This window comes from Erinaceus europaeus, chromosome 8 (assembly GCF_950295315.1).
Source record: "Erinaceus europaeus chromosome 8, mEriEur2.1, whole genome shotgun sequence".
In the NCBI taxonomy this organism is placed as follows: Eukaryota; Metazoa; Chordata; class Mammalia; order Eulipotyphla; family Erinaceidae; genus Erinaceus; species Erinaceus europaeus.
In genome coordinates, this window is record NC_080169.1 from 13,974,296 (window position 1) to 13,995,936 (window position 21,641).

At 46.6% G+C, this 21,641-nt stretch overlaps 1 protein-coding gene across 5 annotated transcripts in view; it reads left to right on the forward strand.

Moving 5' to 3' along the window:
- Positions 1–21,641, forward strand: part of TRAPPC9 (trafficking protein particle complex subunit 9) — a 633,394-nt gene that overhangs the window by 443,779 nt on the left and 167,974 nt on the right. For all 5 annotated transcript variants that reach the window (XM_060195954.1, XM_060195953.1, XM_060195955.1 and 2 more), the window contains one exon: positions 92–202. In XM_060195954.1, coding sequence (XP_060051937.1) covers positions 92–202 — 111 coding nt within the window. The remainder of the gene's footprint in view (positions 1–91; positions 203–21,641) is intronic.

The following is a 21,641-nucleotide window of genomic DNA, read 5'->3' on the forward strand; positions in this document are numbered from 1 at the left end:
GTGGAAAATCTTTGAAAAAGAAAAAGAGCTCAGGCCACTGTCTTCTTGGCTCAACAAAGACCTAAATTTCCTTTTGTCTTTTTTGATGCAGCACCCGACAGTGCCACCTCCTCCTGGATGTCTTCAACTCCACAGAGCATGAGCTCACCATCAGCGCCCGCAACAATGAAGAGCTCATTCTGCATGCCGGAGCCTGCCAGCGGTGAGTTATCCCCAAGTTCCCCTCCTGTCCTCATCACTCAGTTTACTTAGGAAATGCTGAAATAACTCCCCTCCATGCCTGGCTTCAGAGGATGGGCAGCTTCATGTCTTTAGAGAGGTATCTGAGCCATTATTTCAAGGTCAAATGAAAATATCTGATGTGTTTTGAATCGGGGCCTGGTGTAAAGTCACAATCATGACTGAGAGAAGAGACTTTGTCAGGAAGCAGAATGTGCGTTTACATGTGGGGGACACTGTAACACAGGCAAGAACTTTCTTTTTGCAAAGCTACAGCCAAGACCCTTGGGGAATTGACTCAAGTACATACACTGTCATGTCAATGGGAACACAGAGTATCATACCAATGGGGAATCTCAGACCTTTGGGAGAAGTGCAGCATTGCCCCAACTGTCCCTTGGGGTCACAGAAAGCTAGCTCCATGGAGCCTTAGATAAGGTCACACAGGAGACCTGTCCTGGTCCAGCAGAGGTACTGAAGAGTCATCAGACTGGAAATGAGAGCTGACGGGGGAAAGCCAGGGACGGCAAGCAGAACTCAGTGACTAAGAAGAAAACCCTTCCCCAAACTTTGGTACACTCCTTAGACTTGAAGCTGGGACCCCAAGCTGGGTGCTGGAGAAACACTCCCAAATGGGCTGAGATGTGAGTGGTATTTGATTTTTTTTTTTTTTAGCTGCAAAACACTTCACACATACAGAAAATCTCAAAACTGGCATACTTGTCTCAAACGTAAGCATTTTACTACAATACATTTGCTCCAGACCTTACTGCCTTTTCCTGTCTTCCTGTCTTCCTTTGTGTCTTCTCTGCCTCTCTCTTCCTCTCTGTGTCTATTTAACTTTGAGTAGATAACATCTTAAAAACCGGTAACTAGGGGCCTGGCGGTGGCACACCTGGTTGAGCACTCACATTACAGTGCGCAAGGACCTGGGTTCAAGCTCTTGGTCCCCACTTTCAGGGGGGAAGCTTCACAAGTGGTAAAGCAGGGTTGCAGGTGTCTCTCAATTTTCTTCCTATCTTCCCTTCCTCTCAATTTCTGTTTGTCTATCCAGTAAATAAGTAAAAATAATAAAAAGTTTAAAAAATCTTTAAAAAAAAAAAACCCTGGTAGCTAATAGTTAATGAGAGAGACTGATAATGATGAACGCTGAAGAGGACTCAGAACAACTGGAAGGGGTATCAGGCATCACAGTCCTTTTGAAGAGCAAATAGTTTCTTTTTTTTTTTTTGCCTCTAGGGTCATTGCTGGGGCTCAGTGCCTGCACTATGAGTCCACTGCTCCTGGAGGCCATTTTTTTTCTCTCCCTTTTTGTTGCCTTTGTTGGTGTAGCCTTGTTATGGTTATTATTGTTGTTGTTGTTGATGTCATTCGTTGTTGGATAGGACAGAGAGAAATGGAGAGAGGAGGGGAAGACAGAGAGGGGGAGAGAAAGATAGACACCTGCAGACCTGCTTCACCGCCTGTGAAGCGACTCCCCTACAGGTGGGGAGCTGGGGCTTGAACTGGGATCCTTACGCTGGTCCTTGCCCCAACCCCCGAGCAAATAGGTTTTTACAATGTTAGATATACCTTTACTGTATACCCAGCCATTCTAATTCTCAGAATTTATTCAGGAAAATCTGAGATGTTTAAATGAAGTATCTCTACACAAATAGCCCTAGCCAGAAACAAACAAACAAAAGCCCAGGTGTCTGTTATAGGATGAGATAAGCAAATGCTGGCGTCTTCCTACAGAAATGGAACAGTCCTCAGTTACAAAAAAATAAACAGATTCCTCACATACCTGCCAGCCCGTGCTGAATCTCAAGAGCATTGCGCTGAGCCACGGGAGCCTCACCCAGCAGGGCAGGTACTGAGTAAGTCTGTCCTGGGAAGTCCCAGAACAAGGAGAGCTTACTCTGTGGTAGAAGAACAGATAATAGGAGCCAGGTGGTGGCGCACCTGGTTGAGCGTACCTATTACAGTGCACAAGGACCCAGGGTCAAGCCCCCACTTCCCACCTGCAGGGGCAAAGCTTCACGAGTGGTGAAGCAGGGCTGCAGGTGTCTTGTTTGTCTCTCTCCCTCTCTATCACCCCCTTCCCTCTTGATTTCTGCCTGTCTCTAGCCAATAATAATAATAATAAAACAATAAAGAAGAAGAACAGATAATGAGTTGTCTCTAGAGGGGTGGAGGGTAGGTTTTGACCAGAGATGGACTAAGAAGGATTTTTCCAGGTGATAGTCATGCTATATTTTTGAGTGTAATGGCGTTTACAAGATTATGTGTATTTGTTTAAAAAAATAGTGATAATGCATTTAAGGCTGTACATTTTTCATTGTAAATTAGCTCTACATAAAAAAAAAAGCCTATAGGCCATTGTTGCTCTCTAACTAATAAAGGGTGTAGGGAGTGTATGGTATTTTCATTAGTCCTTAAGTTCTTCAAAAACAAGACATATTAATTGGCAAGTAGAATAATGAATCCTTGGCTGATAAGCAGATATGGTCAAGTGTCAATGATAAGAGTTCTCCAGTGGGGATAAGGGGTACTCACTGGAAAAAGAGCTTTTAAGTGTGTCTTTTAAAACTTAAATGAGAAACTGATAGACAAAATAAGCAAATGAAAGAGTAGCTGGTCCCCACTGTCTGATCTGTGTCGCACCCCCACCCCACTGCACCACCCCTGCCACTCTCCTCTCCCCTCCTACAAGGGAAACCCCCTCACGGAGTCAGTGGCATTAGCTCCACCAGGCTTTCTTGCTTTTACTGTGCTTATTTATATTCATAACCAGACATTCTTTTTAGAGTTGTTCCTTTTTATGCCACACACAGCCCCATATCCTATACGTCCTTTTATAATTAAATCAACATTATATTTGCAACTAAATATAACTTTAGTTCTTTCTTTCTAACGGCTGCTCCTGTTTTGTTGCATGGCTCTGCCAGTTTATCCATTTCCATGCTAATCCACTGTGAGGCTGCTTCCATGGTTCTGCTATTAAATGTGATTATTGAATTTCAAAAAAATTTTTTTGTAATTTAATTATTTCATGATATAAATACCTAACAAAGTAATAATCGAATTTCCTTAGCATGATAAATGGTCTCTATAAAGAAAGGCCATAGCTAACATCACACTTGCTGATGAAAGCCTGGATGCTTTCCCCGAAGATCAGAAGAAGACAGAAATGTCACCTCTTGGTGTATTTTTCAATGTGTAACTTTTTGTTTTTAGTAGATAATATAATGATGAAGTCCAGAGGGATAGAGATGGGGTGTCACAGAGCAGGCAGGAGCCCCATGGGCTCTTCTGCTGGCCCCCTCCTCTTTTTTTTTTTGTTTTTATTGAGTGACAAAAGAGAAAGGGAGGTGGGGGGGCGGGGAAGGAAGGAAGGAACGACGGACGGACACAGAAGCACCCTGCCTTCTTATGTGACACCAGGGGTGAAACCCAGGGCCTCTTACATCCAGACCACATGCTCTTCCTGTGGAGCCTCCTTCCCAGTCTCCCATCGAGCATTGTTAGTGATGGGGATGCGGAGTTGGCCTCCTCGGGTCCTATGGACAGAGCTGGTACAGCTGGGAGTCAGTAGCTAGAAGGCCAGTGGCTTGGGGGCATTTGTGGCCTCTCTTTGAAAGGAACCTGAACATCTGTCCCTCCTCAGATCTCATCAGCCTTGTCCCCTGCAGAGGACTTTTGTGGGTAGGGTGGGGCGTTCAAGGACTTCCTCACACTCACACGTCGAGGTACATTGGTTGTGCCCGAGTGCCTGGCTGGCCCTGAGCACGCAGACAACTCTTTCCCAGGGCACTGGCATATCCTAGGGTCTACGTTTCTGCAGATGCCCGAAGGGTGTGCTAATTCTCCAGGGTTGTAAGGGGGGCTTTCTGCCCTCTGCCTTGCCTTTTTTGTCTAGGTATTTTGATATAGCCTGATATCCCAGAATATAACTGCTCATAAATCTGCTCTTCTGATGACATCAATATAGAACTCTCACTTCCTCTCTCTCTCTCTCTCTCTCTCTTTTTCAATGTAAGGAGTTGCCGAGCAACTCCAAGCTCAGTACTTGCTTGCCACGGAAGACTGAGTGATGTTAACAACCGTAGCGGCAAATGATCACAACTTCAGCTTGTGCTCCAGGCTTCTTCATTATTAAGCTTTTTGCTTAAATTCTCATTGCTTAGTATCTCCTACCCCACACATTGTTTATTCATTCATAAAATATTCATGGCATAAATGTTGCTGCTTTGAAGACTTGCTCTATGACTCCTGTGTCATGCTGTAGGAGGACCAAGGTAGATGAATGAGGTCACTTCTCCTGGGTGACAGCACTGCAGGGTGAGTGAACCCTGCCCACCGCCCACCTGACGGGGCATCTGTCTTGCTGTCCTGGGCAGGGTGACTGAAAAAGAAGTTGAACTGTTGGTCCCACTAACCCCGCAGTGACTAGACTTCTTAGTGTTCGCAGAGATGGTGGCCCCACTAGCCTGCCTGGGGGGGGGGGGCGGTCTCATTCTACCCCCACAAAAGTGTCACAATTCTTTGCTTCCCAGGGAGCAAACTCTGGTGGAGGAAGCAAAAATGACTTTCCCAGAAACACCAGTGAGCTCCTTACAGAACTTGACCAGAAACACTATCCCTGTACAGCCCGGTTCTCTCTCTCTCTCTCTCTCTCTCTTTCTCTCTCTCTCACTGTGTTCCTTACTCAGTGCTAAAGGCAGCATCCCGCTTGCCAGGCTGGAGAAGAGAGTGAAGCAGGTGAGGGCACAGTAGCCCTCAAACTCAAGTTCATCTTCTCTCCATATATATGTGTCACATCCTTGTGAGGTTAGTGGGCAAGTGAACAGTGCCTGCTGTGGCAGGGGGTCAACCTGGTCTTTAAGGAAAAGTTACTTTCTTAGAATTAATGAGGGTTTTATCACTCACTTCCCAGAACCCAGAATTCCTGGCTCTATGACCTTTGACTTCCTTTTAAGAAAGGCTTACAGTCCCAGAGAGAACCCAACTCCAGTTAGATTGCATAAGTGCCTGCCTCTCTCCTCTCCTTGTTAGAAGAAGGGATGTCATTTTACCTGGCTTGCTTTGAGGGCTGTGTATCTTCAGGGATACACAGTGGAAGCAGCATCTTCTACTGGAAAAGGGACAGAGGCCTGAGTGTCTGGAAGCTTGGACACCTTAATCCCCTTTATCCTCCTAGTGGGGGAGATTTTCTCCACTTTTTAAAAAATAGGGCGAGGGCCTGGCTTCTGTAATTGCTTCTCCGCTGGACATGGGCATTAACAGGTTGATCCATATCCCCAGCCTGTTTCTGTCTTTCCCTAGTGGGGCGCGGCTCTGGGGATGTGGGGCTCCAGATGAGGTTGTCTGTCCAGGGAAGTCAGGTTGGCATCATGGTAGCATCTGCAACATGGTGTCTGAAAAGTATGAAGATATAAAGCAGAACAAATTGTTAAATAATCAGGAACCTAAAGGGAAGAATATAGCAGCTGAGATTTGGGGTCTCCATTTGGGAAAAAGCCAGGAAGTCTATGTTAGGTATATTTCAAGAGAAAGAGAGAGAAGTTGACCATAGTACTGTAACTTCCTTCAGTGCAGTGGGGACCAGACTCAAACCAGAGTCATACAAATGGCAAAGGAGCCCATTATCCAAGTGAGCTATTTTATCAGACCCCCCCATCCCTGCTACACTTTATAGTAAGTGAATAGTGATTTAAGGCAAACCTCAGCGGGGCATGTTGTCACAAAAACAGGTGCCTGTCTCTTCATTCTGAGCCATGCAGCCTCTGCGGTTGGACCATCTTGGTGAGGTCCACTGTCAGGTGTGAAGACCAGTGGAAGAAAGGGTGAGGCAGAGAAGTAGACGAGGTCTTTGGCTTCCGATGTATTCATGTAGCCATTCAACAAATATTTGGTTGTCGGGAAAATCATGACGTGCTCTGCAATGTAGAAATGTGTTGTGATGTTTCTGACAACTCAATATTTCCTGAGCGTGGGGCAGCTCCCAGGCTCTGTGGGATGGGAGGCAGTATGAAAAGGGTCCTGCCCATGTCCTCTCCTGCCTAGGTCTCAGAGGTGGAAGAAAGGCATTCTAGTAGGCATTTCCATACAGTGCAAGGAGAATTGAAATAGTCAGGAAGAATCCCAGGCAAGGCAAGACAGGGAGGCTTCCGGGAGGAAGTAATGCTAATACGGAACAGGTTTCGCGAGCAGGGACTATCTAAGGCTGAAGAACAAGGGGAGACATAGCCAGGCTAAGAAAAAGGGGTATGTTACATTCTTCTTGGACTAAACATGGATGTTTTAAAACTAGTAGCATGACTTTCATCATCATAATTCTCAGAGGCATCTGTTTAGCTTTACCATTTACACCGTTTTGCCAAGTGGATGCAGGAAGCACCACTCCACCTCCTGATCACTTCCTTATTGCCCCTCAGCAGTGCTCCACCACTCATGACATTCCACTCCTTGCAAGAGGGACTAGGGACTTGAACTTGGGTCTTTGTATACTGTAATGTGTGTTCTTTACCAGATATGTTACAATCCAGTTCCACTGAGTTCTTCTTTTAAAGGTGCATTGGAAACTAGTGACCTTGCTCTAAGCTTGTGAGTCTCTGTGGCATGGTCTATACATTAATTCTGCAAAAAAAAGGAGGGGGGCGCTTGTTAGTTAACTTGATGTTTGCCACATAGGCCTGTGACGCTTGCACCATCAGCAGTGACATTGCAGACATTGCCCACCCATGTTGCACCTGGCTGCCTGAAGCCACTTACTTTTATTTGAAAGGTAGGTTTTCACATATTAGCTTTTTTTAAGTCTCAGAGCAGTTCTTCAGGGCATGAGCACTGGGCCTACTTGTGTGTGTACGTGAGAGGTTAAAGTCTCCTACAGCTGGTTGACATTAGAAACTTGGCCAGTACAATCCCATTCCCCATCAATAGGGGGAACTTCATGAGTGATGAAGCGTGTACTGCAGGTATCTCTGTCTCTCTCCCACTCTCTCTCTCTCCCTCCCTCTCTCAGTTTCTCTCTGTCCTATCAAATAAAGAAGGGGAAAAAGGGGAGGAATGACTGCCAGGAGCAAGGGATTTGTCCTGCAGGTGCTGAGCCCCAGAGATAACCCTGGTGGCAAAAATGAAAATTGGAAACTTGGACTTTTCACTTGCCACACCTCTCCGCAGATGTTACCTTCCCATGCCACCTGGCATTGGTTGTCCCCTCTCGACCGAGTTCTAAAGATGACCACAAACAATAGAAGACTCTTGGGTGAAACAGTAGAACATTTTCAAAGAAAGCCCAGATGCCACCAGCAGCAAACTTACTGGTGAACGAAGATATGATAGTCGTTGTGTATGTGTTTTTGTTTGTTTGTTTTTTGACTTGATTATCAAATCATTAAAATTAAATGTCATGACAGCCCTTATTTCTGCATAAATCTCCCTTAATATATGGTAATGCAAGCGCCCTTGTTCCCTGCTTCAAGCTCCCTGTGCCTTCCTTTCCAGCCTCCCTGGTGCAGAGGATGTGTCTGGTTTCTTTTGTCACCACAGTGTTCCTATGGCTGTGACCATATTGGACATCCTATAGCTAGATGGCATGTCCAAGAGTCCTAGAATGACATTCATGCCAGAGAACAGAGTTGAAGTCCAGGAACATGCTAACAGCCACTGCCTTGGGCTTCCCATCGATAATGTCCAGGCTTTGGGAAGGCTGTTGCTCAGGCTTGGGATGGCTGGCTGGATCCTCCATCATCATTCAGGAGTTCTGACAAGCCAGTGGGCCCAGCTGGTGGCACCCATCATCTTCCCCCCACAGTTCATGTCTAGTTTGCTCTCCATCTGCCCCCAGAGTGGTCAGCCTCCACCTGCCTCCTACAGGTTTTGATTTATTTCCCAGTCGTAGGAGAGGCTCAGCAACATGTCCATCAGAATGAAGGCGCAAACAAGTTAGTGCCAGTGTTGCCAGTAACGATGTGCCCTTGCGGCACTGGTTGTACTTTCTTTGTCTCTCCCACTCGACAGTAATGTCATCACCCTGCCCCTCCAGATGAAGAAACAGTGGCTCAGGGAAGTGATCAGCCAGGTGACCTCTAAAGTTTGCTCGTGATTAGATTTGGCATGGGGGTGGGGCAAGTGCTTCCAGATGCCAGGCGTGTCAGGCATGGAGCTCCAGGGGTATCTGGGGCTTAAGAGGGGAGGTGCCTAGTTGCTGAGGCCCCTTGAGGGGATCACAGGCAGAAAGAGCCCTGGGGGGGGGGGTGACAGGAGGCTCATTAGGAAGCAATACCTCCTCCTGTATTCTAGGCCTCCTGACAGCATCCCTGCGGGAAAGCAGATGTCATCTGTAGAGGCAATGCCTGTGGACCCACATACCCACACAGCAATCCTGTTTCAATTCTTTGATAATGTTGTAATTGCAGGGAATCTTAAAAGAGTAGTATGGGCTAGGAGGTAGCTTACTTGGTAGAACCCATGCTGTACATGTGTGAGGTCCGAGTCCTTGCATCAAAAGGAAGCATCATGGACAGCACTAACAGGGGATCTGTTGGTTGGCAGAGTGATGCTGGAGAGGTGCTGTGGTGTCTGTCCTCTTTCACTATAAAAAGAAGAGAACTGGGGACCGGGCGGTGGCACAGCGGGTTAAGCGCACATGGAGTGAAATGCAAGGACCATGGCAAAGATACCAGTTCGAGCCCCCGGCTCCTCACCTGCAGGGGGTCAATTCACAGGCAGTGAAGCAGGTCTTCAGGTCTCTGTCTTTCTCTCCCCCTCGCTGTCTTCCCCTCCTCTCTCCATTTCTCTCTGTCCTATCCAACCACAACGATAGCAATAACAACTACAACAATAAACAACAAGAGCAACAAAAGGGAAAAAATAGCCTCCAGGAGCAGTGGATTTGTAGTGCAGGCACTGAGCCCCAGCAATAACCCTGGAGGCAAAAAAAAAAAAAAAAGGAAGAGAAGAGAACCATCAGTCCAGCCCAGGCAGGTCAGTTATGGTAGAATTGTGCATACATGGAGTTCATTCCCTGACACCACATAATTTTTTTTTTTTAAATCACAGTCAGGCTGTCCCCACCTGTCCCTGCCCCGTGTTCTGATCTCATTGGTTGGTGCCACCTGCAGCATCAGGATTTGTAGATCTCCTCCCATGACTTGAACATGTGGCCAAGAACAGGCATCACGGTGCTTGATGTAAGCCTAGGGAGCTGCATTTGTGTCTGTTCACCCCTGAATATCCCCAGCACATGGAGCCCACATCCGACACAGAGTCAGCACACAGGAAATGTTTGGCTGTGAATCACAAGCACCCCCTCTGCTGACTCAATGCAGGAGCACTTTCAGCTAACCCTGGGGGTGGGGGGTGGGGGGGACATGGTGGTATTTATCCTCCTGATTCAGTTTGTAGGGAGGGTGATGAGTAATGATAAGAGTCTACATTTGTTTGATGCTGACATTCCTATCAGTGCTTATCTCAAGATCCCAAGAGCTTTCACCTGGTCTGGAACTAGCCTTTCTGGGTTCTACCCATCCGTCCCCGGGGACCAGGCCTAGCTGTTGAGCACTCATAGTCAGAAGCCCCTGCCTCTCTTAGTGTCTTAGCCTACCTGCTGAGAGAAAGGGCGCATTGCATTTGATGTTGAGGGAGGAGGAGGGCAGCATCCTGGACTGAATAGAGGAGTGTCTGCTGCTGTCCTAGTTCAACGCCCGCCCCCCCATCTGCTTGGCTGTATAACCTGTCTCTGTCCTGTGGGAGTCAGCCCAGCCTTGCAGCCTCAGGGTTGGGCTGCTTGCTCCCCTGAGAGCAGAACTCATCCTTTTTTTCTCCAACTTTAGGAGATTCCAGTGTAAGACCAGGTGCCATGTACAATGGTACAGTGAACTGCCAAGCACTTCTCTCTCTCTCTCTCTCTTTCTTTCTTTCTTATCTTTATTTATTGGATAGCGACAGCCAGAAATCAAGAGGGAAGGGGTGATAGAGAGGGAGTGCTGCAGCACTGCGTCACCACTCACAAAGCTTTCCCCCTGCAGGTGGGAACCAGGTGCTTGAACCTGGGTCCTTGCGCATTGTGTAATACATGTGCTCAACCAGGTGCGCCACCACCCAGCCCCTCTCACCCACTTTCTACCACAGGCAACTTGTGTCTCCTTGCCAGAGCCTTCCCCCACTCCCGCTGTATTATCTTTTATGCTAAGCAAGATTTCTTGCCACCATAAGGAATGAGGAAGCAATCAAAACATTCTCAAATTCCCTGTGCTGTTATGAAGCAAATCCAATACCCCGAGTTATTAAATTGCAAACATTTTGATATTGAGCACAGTAACCTTCTTTAAGATCATGACTAGGGCCCTAAGGATGGCTCCTGAATAGAGTCCGTCCATTATCATGTACGGACCCCTGGGTTTGAATTCTGATCACACATGGGAACAACGTGGGTAGCACCAGTGGAAGCTCGGTGGATGGCGGAGCAATGCTTTGGTAGTCTCTCCAAGCTCTCTCTCTCTCTTAATACGTAATTACAAAATTACTCCAAGGAATCAGCTCAGCAGTTTTGATGTGGGAAGTCCTCAGTTTAGTCTGTAGGCCCCGGGCATTGCACAACAAAAACAAAGACGTGACCACAGCATCCATCTCATGTCCCTAGATGAACAGTCCCTCAACCTGAGCACATAGCCACTGAAGATTTAAGTTGCCAACAATCTTAGTTTTCTATTTTTAAAACATTTTTTTTGAAGCTTGAATTCAAGTTGACAAGCCTCAACTTCATCTGTAACTTAGAGATTTCCTTTTTTTTTCCTCCTTAAACTTGTCCATGGACTGGATCAGTTTCCACACTTGTGGGCTCTTTATTGCACAGCAGAAGTGATAGTTCACTTGCTCTTCTTTTCCTTCTTCTCTTCCTCCTTTCCTTTCCTTTTCTTTTGCCAGCACAGTTATTGCTAGGACTGGGTGCCTACATGACTCCACCATTGCCAGTGGTAATCGACAGGGAAAAAGAGAGAGAGAGGGGGAGATACAGCTGCCACATTGTTCCTTTGCTCATAAAGCCCCCCCCCCCCCCGTATGTGGGGACCAGGAGATTGAACCGGTATCCTCCTGTATGGTGTGTTATGGTATTGTATGTGTTCTACCACCTCCCATTTCCCCTTAGTATGTATTTATTTATTTACTTATTTGAGAATAAGAGTCACAATAGCAAAAACTTGGAAACAACCAAGTGCCCTTTTTATAAATGACTAGATAAAAAAAAAAGTTATGGGACATAGACTCAATGAAGTATTACTCAGCAATAAAAAAGATGATATTGTTTTATTTCCTTTGGGATAAAGTGGATGGAATTGAGAAGGCTATGCTCTGTGAAGCAAGCGAAGAGGTAAAGGACTACTACATGAGTGTTTTCACTCATGCAGAATATAGAAAATTAAACATATGAGTGTGGGAAAAAAAAGTCAACTTGTATCTCTAACTGTGGGAGAACTGTAGTGGTTATCTATGGGGCTGCAGATGGGGACACAGACCTTTGGTGGCAGGAGTTGTGAGGAAAGAAAGACTATACTGTAAACCATTAACCCCTCAATAAAAAAAATAAATTAATTAAGCGAGAAAGAGAGAAGCAGAGCATCACTCTGGCACATGTGTTGATGGGGATTGAACTCAGGACCTCGTGCTTAAGTGTGCCACTCTAGCCACTGTGCCACCTTCTAGGCCGCCTCTGGTTTTTAAATTCTGTATTCAAATAATAATAGGATCTAGATTTTTCTGTGTTTTTCACCACTTCAAGCTGACTTTCTCAGTTATATAGAGAGAAATAGCAGGGGAAGAGTAAGGGAAAGCTACCACAACACCAAAGGTACCCACAGTGCAGTGGGCTCAGGCTTGAACCTGGGTCTTTTGCAAGGACAAGCAGGCTCCCTATCCAGGTGACCTATCTTGCCAGTCCGATATTGTTCTGTTTTTACAGAGTCACCATCAGAAGGCTTGAGTGTCTGCTTCTCTTCTGTTTGTGAGGGAGCTATATCTTTTAGACTCTTCATCTCTACACACACACACACACACACACACACACACACACACCGCCTTCAAGTGCCTGATGTGACTTTCTTACACAAAATTCAGGCATTGTCATCATCAGTGGGTGAAGAAACATTAAGACCCACTTCTCCCTCCCGTGCATCCCTAAGCAGCAAACACAACCCATAGCAAACCACTGAGGTTTGGAAGGTGACTACATGATGAAGTGGAACTGTTTCCTGGATGCTCTCACCTCCTTCAAACAAGGCTTATGAGCCTCAGGAACTGGCCCTGGAGAGAGAAGGGCTTGGGGCTAGGGCACGTAGAGACAGAGTCTCGTAGATCCAGTGGGGTCCAGAAGCCTCCTAGCAACCTCTGTGGCCAGTGACTCTGGACCCCGGGGACTGGCAATCTCCTGGCTCTCCCTCAATACTTTCTTTTGGCGCTGAGTGGAACACAGATTCCATGGTGAATTATCAATGGAATGTCTGGGATTTGCTGGCACAAACTAGCTTGAGAAGCATCTGTGTATAATTGGCACATGTGATGCTGCTTCCTCTAATGATAATGGAGGCTTGTGAACTTCTAGATTGTTTTTCCTAGGGCTAGGGTTATTACTCCCATCTAATGGACAACTCACCGGGACTAAGGAGGGGTTAGGTGGTGAGGTAGACTCAGTGATGCATGAAGGGGTCTTGGGTGCCAGGTAGAAGGAAATGGCCTTTCATTCTTTCATTCATATATGTGTCATTCTACCCATTAGTCACCTATACCACTGGGCTACTCCTTCCTACTGGCTCATTTCACTACATGCCTTAGAGGGATTTGTGGGAGTTTTTTAAGTTATGTTTAGGTGTTCCAAATCTTCACTTGCAGGAGGAATGACAACTTCACTGCAAATCCGAAGCCCTGCTGTGACAGTCACGGTTTGCAAAGGGTTGGTGGAGGACCAGCAACAGCATCATTCCTTGGGAACTTGGTAGAAAAGTCACTTCTAGGGAGTCAGGCGGTAGCGCAGAGGGTTAAGCACACGTGGAGCGAAGCGAAAGGACCTGTGTAAGGATCCCAGTTTGAGCCCCTGACTCCCCACTTGCAGGGGAGTTGCTTCACAGGCGGTGAAGCAGGTCTGCAAGTGTCTGTCTTTCTCTCCCCCCCCCCCCGTCTTCCCCTCCTCTCTCCATTTCTCTCTGTGCTATCTAACAACAATGACATCAATAACAACACTAATAACTACAACGACAATGAAAAACAACAAGGGCAACAAAAGGGAAAATAAATAAATATTTAAAAAAAAGAAAAAAAGAAAAATAACTTCTCAGGACCATCCTCAGATATGCTCTGCGGACTGACCTCCAGCAATTTGTCATTTAACAAATCTCCCAGCTGGTTCTGATACACAGCAGGGTCTGAAAACTAGTGTGTTAGGGGCCAGGTGGTGGCACACCACATGCGAGGACCCAGGTTTGAGTCTCTGCTCCCCACTTGCAGGGGGGGACACTGCATGAGTGATGAAGCAGGTGTCTATCTTTCTCTCTCCCTCTCTATCTCCCCATCTCTCTCAATTTCTCTCTGTCCTGTCAAATAAAATAGAAGAAAAAGATATGACCACTAGGAGTGGCGGACTGTAGTGCAGGCATCAAGCCCCAGCAATAACCCTGGTGGCAAACAAACAAAGACAGTGTGTTAGAAGATGCCTAGGATTATCAGGCTGGCAACTGGCTCCTGCCTCAAATCCTGCCCCTGAAGCCATGGACACATTTGGAGCCTCTTTTCCATACCTCTTTGAAGAAAATCTTGTCCCATACAAAGCCACCTTCTTGGTACTATAACTTTTAGGCTCTCCTTCTCATCAGAATCTTACTGTGGATAGATAACTCCATAAGCTAACAGAGACAAAAGCCGCTATCCGAATCAGTGATGTTTTTTCCAAGTTTTTGGTTGTAGTATGTAGTTTTTTTCCAAGTTTTTGGTGGAGTGGCAGTCAGAGTTGATCAATAGTAGGTACATTCACTTGTACCAGGAAGCTAACATCTCTCACTATTACTCTGGCATTTATTCACCCTTATATTCCTTCCTTCAGCGTTGATGAAATGCACCTACTCTTGCCAGGCATGCTTGGAACTAAGAACAAGACCTAGCTCCTGGTGCGCAGAATCGTAGTCTCACGCTTGGCCTGTAATTCCATGCAGGGAGTAAGGAGAAGACAGGGTCTCGTCCTCTAACCAGCCTTGGGCCCTAGGGGGTTGATGGCAGCTTTTCCATGGTAGTGACCTTTAAGATAAGCTTGAAGGCCAAGGATGAGCTGAAGAGATAGAAGGGAAATTGAGTGCCCAGGAAGAGAGTACCACATGGGCCAGTCAGGAGGTTGAGGATGGTGGTGATGGTGAGCACATCGTGTTCTAGAGGCTGAAGGTCGTTCAGAGTTGGAGCTGAGAGAGCTGGGAAGTGAGTCCAGGGTAGAGACACCTAAGCATGTGAGCCTAGTCTTCTTCTGGAGAAGAAGCTGAGTCCTTGGCAGGAGAGTGTCAGCATGGTGGTTGACGAAGCATCTGAAGGCCTGGGTGCTGCTGCCCTAAGATAGGTCCTGGTGGTCCTGGTCAGACTTCACTCTGAGGCAGAGAGATATGGCTGGATTGAAGAGGCCCTTGGGAAGGAGGACTTACTAGCAGGGTTTGTGGCTATGGGGTAAGGAGAAGGGAAAGCAAGTTTCTAGTGTGGTACTGCCACTAACTCTCCCATGGGGCACAGGGATCAGAACTGGCCTGGGAGGATCCTGCAGTATTCAGAGGCTTAGGTCATACATAGTTCAGTGGTTGCTATCTTTGCAGGTATAGCTGGCTCCCTACCCCCTAATCCCCCAATGCCATGCTGTGACGTAGGTCAAACAGCACTGAACTGAGAGCCATAGGTCGGACTCTGGTTGTGTCTCATTCATAGCCTTGCTTTCTAGAACCCTGGACTTCCTTTCAGGTCCTATAAACTCCCTTAGCCTCAACGGGGGCCTCTATTAATTCCTGAGATAAGAGGTAGAGTTCATTGTAACCTGCAAGCCACTGGCGACACTGAACCATTTTTCTTCCCTTCTGTGAAGAGGGGAGATAGAGGGAGAGAGACAGAGAGACACCTGGAGACCTCCTTTACCACTTGCAAAGCTTTCCCCCTAGAGATGGGGCCCGGGGCTCAAACCCGGGTCCCTATGCACTGACCTTCTTGTTAGAAACTGCCCTCAGAGAAAACTCAGGGGGATGTGGAAGCACCACAGTGGTGCTAGTTGACACGCAGTCCTTCAAGATTCAGTTGGCCTTGTGTCCATCATTGTTTGTATATGATCAAGTTTAAAGAAAAAATTCTCTTCTTTCCAATTAATCATCCCTCACAAACCTCTTCAACATGCAGCACATGACCAACTCCCCGCTTGACAGAGTAGCCTCCCTCCTCCCTCCTCCCTTCTCCCTCCTCCCTCCTGTAAGTCTTCTCTGTGTTTAAAAAGTAATTGCAGTGTTTGTGTTTGTGCCTTGCGTTTGGAGATGTTTCTGGCACAAGGAAACAGAGGTTCTGGTTGATGAATGCTAATGCACACCTTGATGGGGACATTTAGCCAGTGTCAGTGGGCGACCTGTGTTCTTGACTAATAGTTCTGACTGGTAAAAGTTCGTGCAGGCGTCATTCCCTCACTAAGTGGGACCTCAGGACCCCTGTCAGTCCTCATTCTACAGCCCCACATGTGACGCTCCTGTGGGTACACAGTGTGCCCAGCCCTGCAGAGAGGAGCTGCCCTGCTCCCATCATTCTGGGCTTCGCACCTGCAGTGGAGGCAGTTTTTCAAGGCTCGTCACATGGGGGAGAACCTGTAGCTTCAGAGCTACAAGACCCCGCAGCACAATCCACAGGGAACACATTCAGAATACACAAGAATATTCGATGGAGTTGTTTTCTTTCTTTTGTTTTTTGGCCTCCAGGGTTATTGCTGGGGTTCGGTGCCTGCACCACGAATCCACTGCTCCTGGAGGCCGTTTTTTCCCTTTTGTTGTCCTTGCCGGTCATTGGTGTTGTTGTTACCATTATTGCCATTGTTGTTGTTGGACAGGACAGAGAGAAATCAAGAGAGGAGGGGAAGACAGAGAGGGGGAGAGAAAGAGAGACACCTGCACACCTGCTTCACTGCTGCACTACCCCCCTACCCCGCTACCCCCCTACCCCCCCCAATGGAGTTGTTTTCTATTGACAACCCGTTCTGAGTGCCTTAAAAGGCGAGGCCCTGTGCCAGGTGTTGAGGGACTGCAGATGAGCGAGAGGTGCAGCTGCGCCACAGCTACAGGTGGTGCAGGTGAGGGCGGGTGGTACCTCCGTTGGGGATCACCATGTTCCGAATAAGACAACAGAGCAGCCACTTGCCCGGGTGCAGTTAGAACAACAGTGCTTGGGGGTCGGGGTAGGAGAGGGAGGGAGGGGACCTTGTGGCCCTGTCCCTGCTCGCAGCCACTGAACCAGGGTCTCCTAGCGTGTTCCCCTCCCTGGAGAGAGTCAGTTGCTGCAGAGATGATCTTATAGACTACAGCACTCCGTTGACTTTCTCTGAATGGTCTTGAATAGCACTGGGCCAGTTTTTCTTAGTTGAGAAGATTAGTATTTTAGGGAAATTAAAAATCTAATCTCTATCAGGCACTGTTCTTACAAAAATTTGCTGACCTTTTGAAGTTTTATAATCTTGTGTGTTTGAATTTTTTCCCCCTGTTGAAGCTCTTAATTTTAAAAAAGCATTTCTCAAATAAATATTCCTCTGGATATTTATAATGATTATTTTGAAAGCTGTCGTTTCTGTCTTCTCCAAGGCCATGGATTTAGTCATGGGGTTTAGTCAGGGGTCTCTGGGACAGGACACACTCAGAATCAAAACAAGCTGACTGTGCTGGGGTTCTCTCTTGCATATCCAGCGGACCTCTGCTCATTCTTCCAAACCCAGACGGCTCTGCCTGGGGCCTGCCTAACCTTTCAGAGGAAAGAGCCTCAACTTCACTGTGTCCCTCTCCCTTTTACCTTTGGCTGTTATACCGTGAAATACTGAAGATTTTGTGACAGGTGCTACATCTGTGTGCTTTAGCCTTACTGCAAAGCCACCTGATAACCACAGGCCTTAAAGGTTTTTGAACCAGTGAATAATTCCCTCCTGGGAAACCCTCTCCTAATTAAAAAAAAAAAAAGTCTGTTACTGTTATTTTAACACACTGTCTGGCAATGGGATATGGCTGGTAAACTATGCTATAGTTGTGCCTTTGCCTGCTGTGTAGCCATCAGAAGTCACGACTCTATAGTGTGCAGTGCCCTGCTCAAGTGTCACTAGACACAGGCAAGACAGACAAACTCCTCGCATGAAAGTAAAGAAGCAGGTTATTTATTTATTTATTTATGCCTCCAGGGTTACTGCTGAGGCGCAGTGCCTGCACTATGAATCCACCGCTCCTGGCAGCCATCTTTTTTCCATTGTTGTTATTGTTGCTGCTGCTGTTGTTGTTGGATAGGACAGAGAGAAATTGAGAGAGGAGGGGAAGACTGAGAAGGGGAGAGAAAGACACCTGCAGACTTGTTTCACCCCTTGTGAAGCAACCTCCCTGCAGGTGGGGGCTCGAACTCAGATCCTTGCGCTTTGTACTATGTGCTCCAAACCCAGTACGCCACCGCCTGACCCCTAAGAAACAGTTTTCTAAACACAGTTGGCTCCACCCAGAATATGAGGATAGCTGCTGTCTGTCCTTGGTGGTGGGAGATCTGAAAGTGAGTATGTCTAGGATGCAGAAGGGACTGGGCTTGTCAGGTTTTTGAAGAAACTTTTCCTTGGAATTATGGATCTTGGAGATCACTTGCTTAGCCCTCTGGCTCTGTCTGCCCAATGCCCATTGCTTCTCAGTGGAGAAGCAATTACAGAAGCCAAACCTTCCACCTTCTGCACCCCATAGTGATCCTGAGTACATGCTCCCAGAGGGATAGAGAATAGGAAAGCTATCAAGGGAGGGATTCGATACTGAGTTCTGTTAGTGGGAATTGTGTAGAGTTGTATTCCTTTTATCCTATGGTCTTGTCAATATTTCCATTTTATAAATAAAAATTTAAATAAAAGAAGAATAGCATGTTCACCAGTGTGTCCATGAGGATGGCGAATCGTAGTACATTTTCCCCCAGACACAACACCCACTTCTAGGCCCAGCCTTCCAACAGACCCTGCAGCTTAATACACACAACACAAAGAATAAACCTGTGTGGTAGGGTGGCAGAATAGCTCCCTTGGATGCTGCACTGCATGCTATGAGTGTGACCCGGGTTCGAGTCTGGCTTCCACTGCATTGGAAGAAGCTTCAGTGCTATGGTCCCCCCCGCCCCCAGCCTTTGTCTCTCTATCTGAAAACATCATCCAAGAGTGAAAAAAAAAAAAAGAAAAATGAACTCTGTGGGAGAGGCAGGTTATAAACGTGTTTTCATGCCCATAAAATCAGCATCAATTCTGCATGCTTATATGATTGAGACTGGGAAGAAAGAAATGCTCACCATGAGAGAATCATAGTAGGTGACTTTTTTCTTTCTGTGGTATTTACTAACATGCAGACTGTATTGTTCTTATGGTATTACGCACAAGTTATTATTATTAATAATTATTATTTTTACATTTTCATTGCATTCATCACCAAGGGCTTTTTCCTTTTTAAAATGCTATCATGTGGCCTAAGGTCATCCCACCCTGACAGCTTCCGGTCTTATGTAAAATACTATCCTGTGTGCTCTCATGTCTCATTCTCACTGCTTTTCTCAGTTCATCCCCAAATTTCACCACCATCCCAGACATCTTTCGGACCCTGCCATACCTCCAGGGACACTGTACCGCATTGTCAGCATTCCTGGGGGGCATCAGTGGAGATCCAGGCCACCTGTTTCCAGGCCAAAAATAAAATAAAGCTTGTGGAGGAAAGAAGCTGTAGGGTTAGTGCTTCTTATGTGTGTGGGCAGCAGCGACTGCAATTTTGAAGTTACTGCACCTTATGGCTGGCCATCTCAGTTCTTCGCCTTGCTTTTTCTCTCTCACCAGCCTTGGGGCCATTTCTTTCCCATCCACTTAGCTCTGCAAACCCTCTCCAGAACACAGAGTTAGCAGAAGACTATTTGCTGACATTAGGTATTCCCTCTTGAAGGCAAGAGTGTCCCAGATGATAAAAGGCTCTTGTCTGCCAGCCAAGCTGGTACTAATAGGTAGCTCCAGCAATTTCTAAGCTAGTGAACAGCACCTACCTTCTCCTATCCTTGCCCATTTCATTCCTGGCACTCTAACATGGGAGCATCACAGTGCTGGGTCCTTAAATTGTAGCATGCCTCTCTGTGTGTGCCGTGGATGTATGTGCCCAACATACATCTTCATTCAACCCCGTGGTCAGCGTGCATCAATGTGCCATGTCATCTGAGCATTGTGCTGCCTCTGTTCCTTTCACTGTTATCCAGTCACAGTGACAGCAGTCACCCCTGCACCACAGTACAGACACAAGTGCAAGTGCACTACTGAGATTACATGCCCAGCCTCCGTCCCTCCCCGCCAATCTTTTTTCCATTGTCGTCATTATAATAAGTGTGGAGGTGCACAGCATCATGGCTTTTATTTGCATCTTCCTGATGGTTCAGACTCACCTTTTCATGTATTTATTTGCCATCTCTGACTTCTCTCTGGTGAAGTGTTTCTTTCCTTCCTTCCTTCCTTCCTTCCTTCCTTCCTTCCTTCCTTCCTTCCTTCCTTCCTTCCTTCTTCCTTCCTTCCTTCCTTTCTTCCTTTCTTTTCCCTTTTGTTGCCCTTATTGTCTTTCATTGTTGTTGCAGTTATTATCATTGTAATTGATGTCTTCATTGTTAGATAGGACAGAGAGAAATGGAGAGAGGAGAGGAAGACAGGGAGGAGGAGAGAAAGATAGACACCTGCAGACCTGCTTCACCGCCTGTGAAGCGACTCCCCTGCAGGTGGGGAGCCGGGGGCTCAAACCAGGATCCAAACGCTGACCCTTGCACTTCGTGCCACCTGCGCTTAACCCACTGTGCTACCGCCTGACTCCCCTGGTGAAGTATTTCTAAGTCCTCTTTTTAATTTTTAAATGGAATGTCTTACTATTATTGTGTTTTGAGATCTTTATGTCATCTAGATATACAAAGATGAATAATCAGGTAGATGCTTTTCAAGTATTTAATTCCAGTCTCACTTGTCTTTTCAAATGCTGTTCAAAGAGCAGAAGTTTTAGATCTTGATGAAATCCAGTTTATCATTACTCTTTAGTTAGAAAATCTTTGCCTAACTCAAGACCCCAAAGATTTTCCTCTCATATTTTAGATGCTTTGTAATTTTATGCTTTACACACATCCCACCCACACTCTCTGAGTTCATTATTGCATTGTGCAAAATATGACTCACAGGATATTTTTGTAATCTACAGGTAGCTAACTTCCCCAGCTTGTTTTCTGTTTCTGAACCCTGGACACCCATAACTACTGTCACCCTCTCACTCTCATGATCTGAAGCCTAGCATCACGACTCAGGTGTAGACAGTCGCAACTCCGATTCCACTCTGCCTCTTCCAAGTAGCAGAGCCTTGGGAAACTAACTGACCTTGTGGTTTTCAGTTTCTCCATCTGCAAGGGCTGGTTAGTGTACCTGTTGGGGTAGTTACAAAAGCTGAAGAGACAAGAAACGTGCTGCTGTAGGACAGTGTCCAGCGCGGAAATGCTCCGTTAACATCACGGCTGATGTCTGCACTGCCACTCAGGTTACATCTGTAACCTGAGCTGCCCCTCTGCTGACATCCCATGTTGTCTCTTAACATCTTGTTCTCAAACACAGGCACCCCCTGGATGTCCATAGCTAACTCTTTTTTATTTCTTCTTGTTCCATTTTCTCAGACATTGTTCCTTTTGTTCCATTTTTCTGGTGCTCTCTTTCCCAGCTCTTTGTTCTCTGTTCCTGGGGAGAGCCCTCTCATAATCTTAGCTGCTGGGTGCCTGCAAATCTCACTGCTGTGTGTCTACTGCAGTGTTTTCTACTTTAGCCTTTCATGACTTTGTCACATTTTCAAACTGCCTGACTTGACAAGTCACTTAAACTCCTTGAGCCTAATTCTTCTTCTGTAATAATAAGGGGGGGGGGTGAGGCTGACTTCAGTGGATTATGGTGATGACTAGATTGGACAGTAAGAACCAAAAGCCCTCACACAATGCTTGGCACACAGCAGCACACCCTGTTGATTAACCTAAATGTGACAGTGATATGACCAGGGCTTTAACTGCTAGAATGTCGGAAGAGGGAAAGCAGCAATTATGAGACTGGATTTAGGAAGTTTTAAGTTGTGAAGCAGAGAGGGAGCACAATGTAACCTCAAATTTTAAACTTGGTGAGATGGTTCATTTCCTGC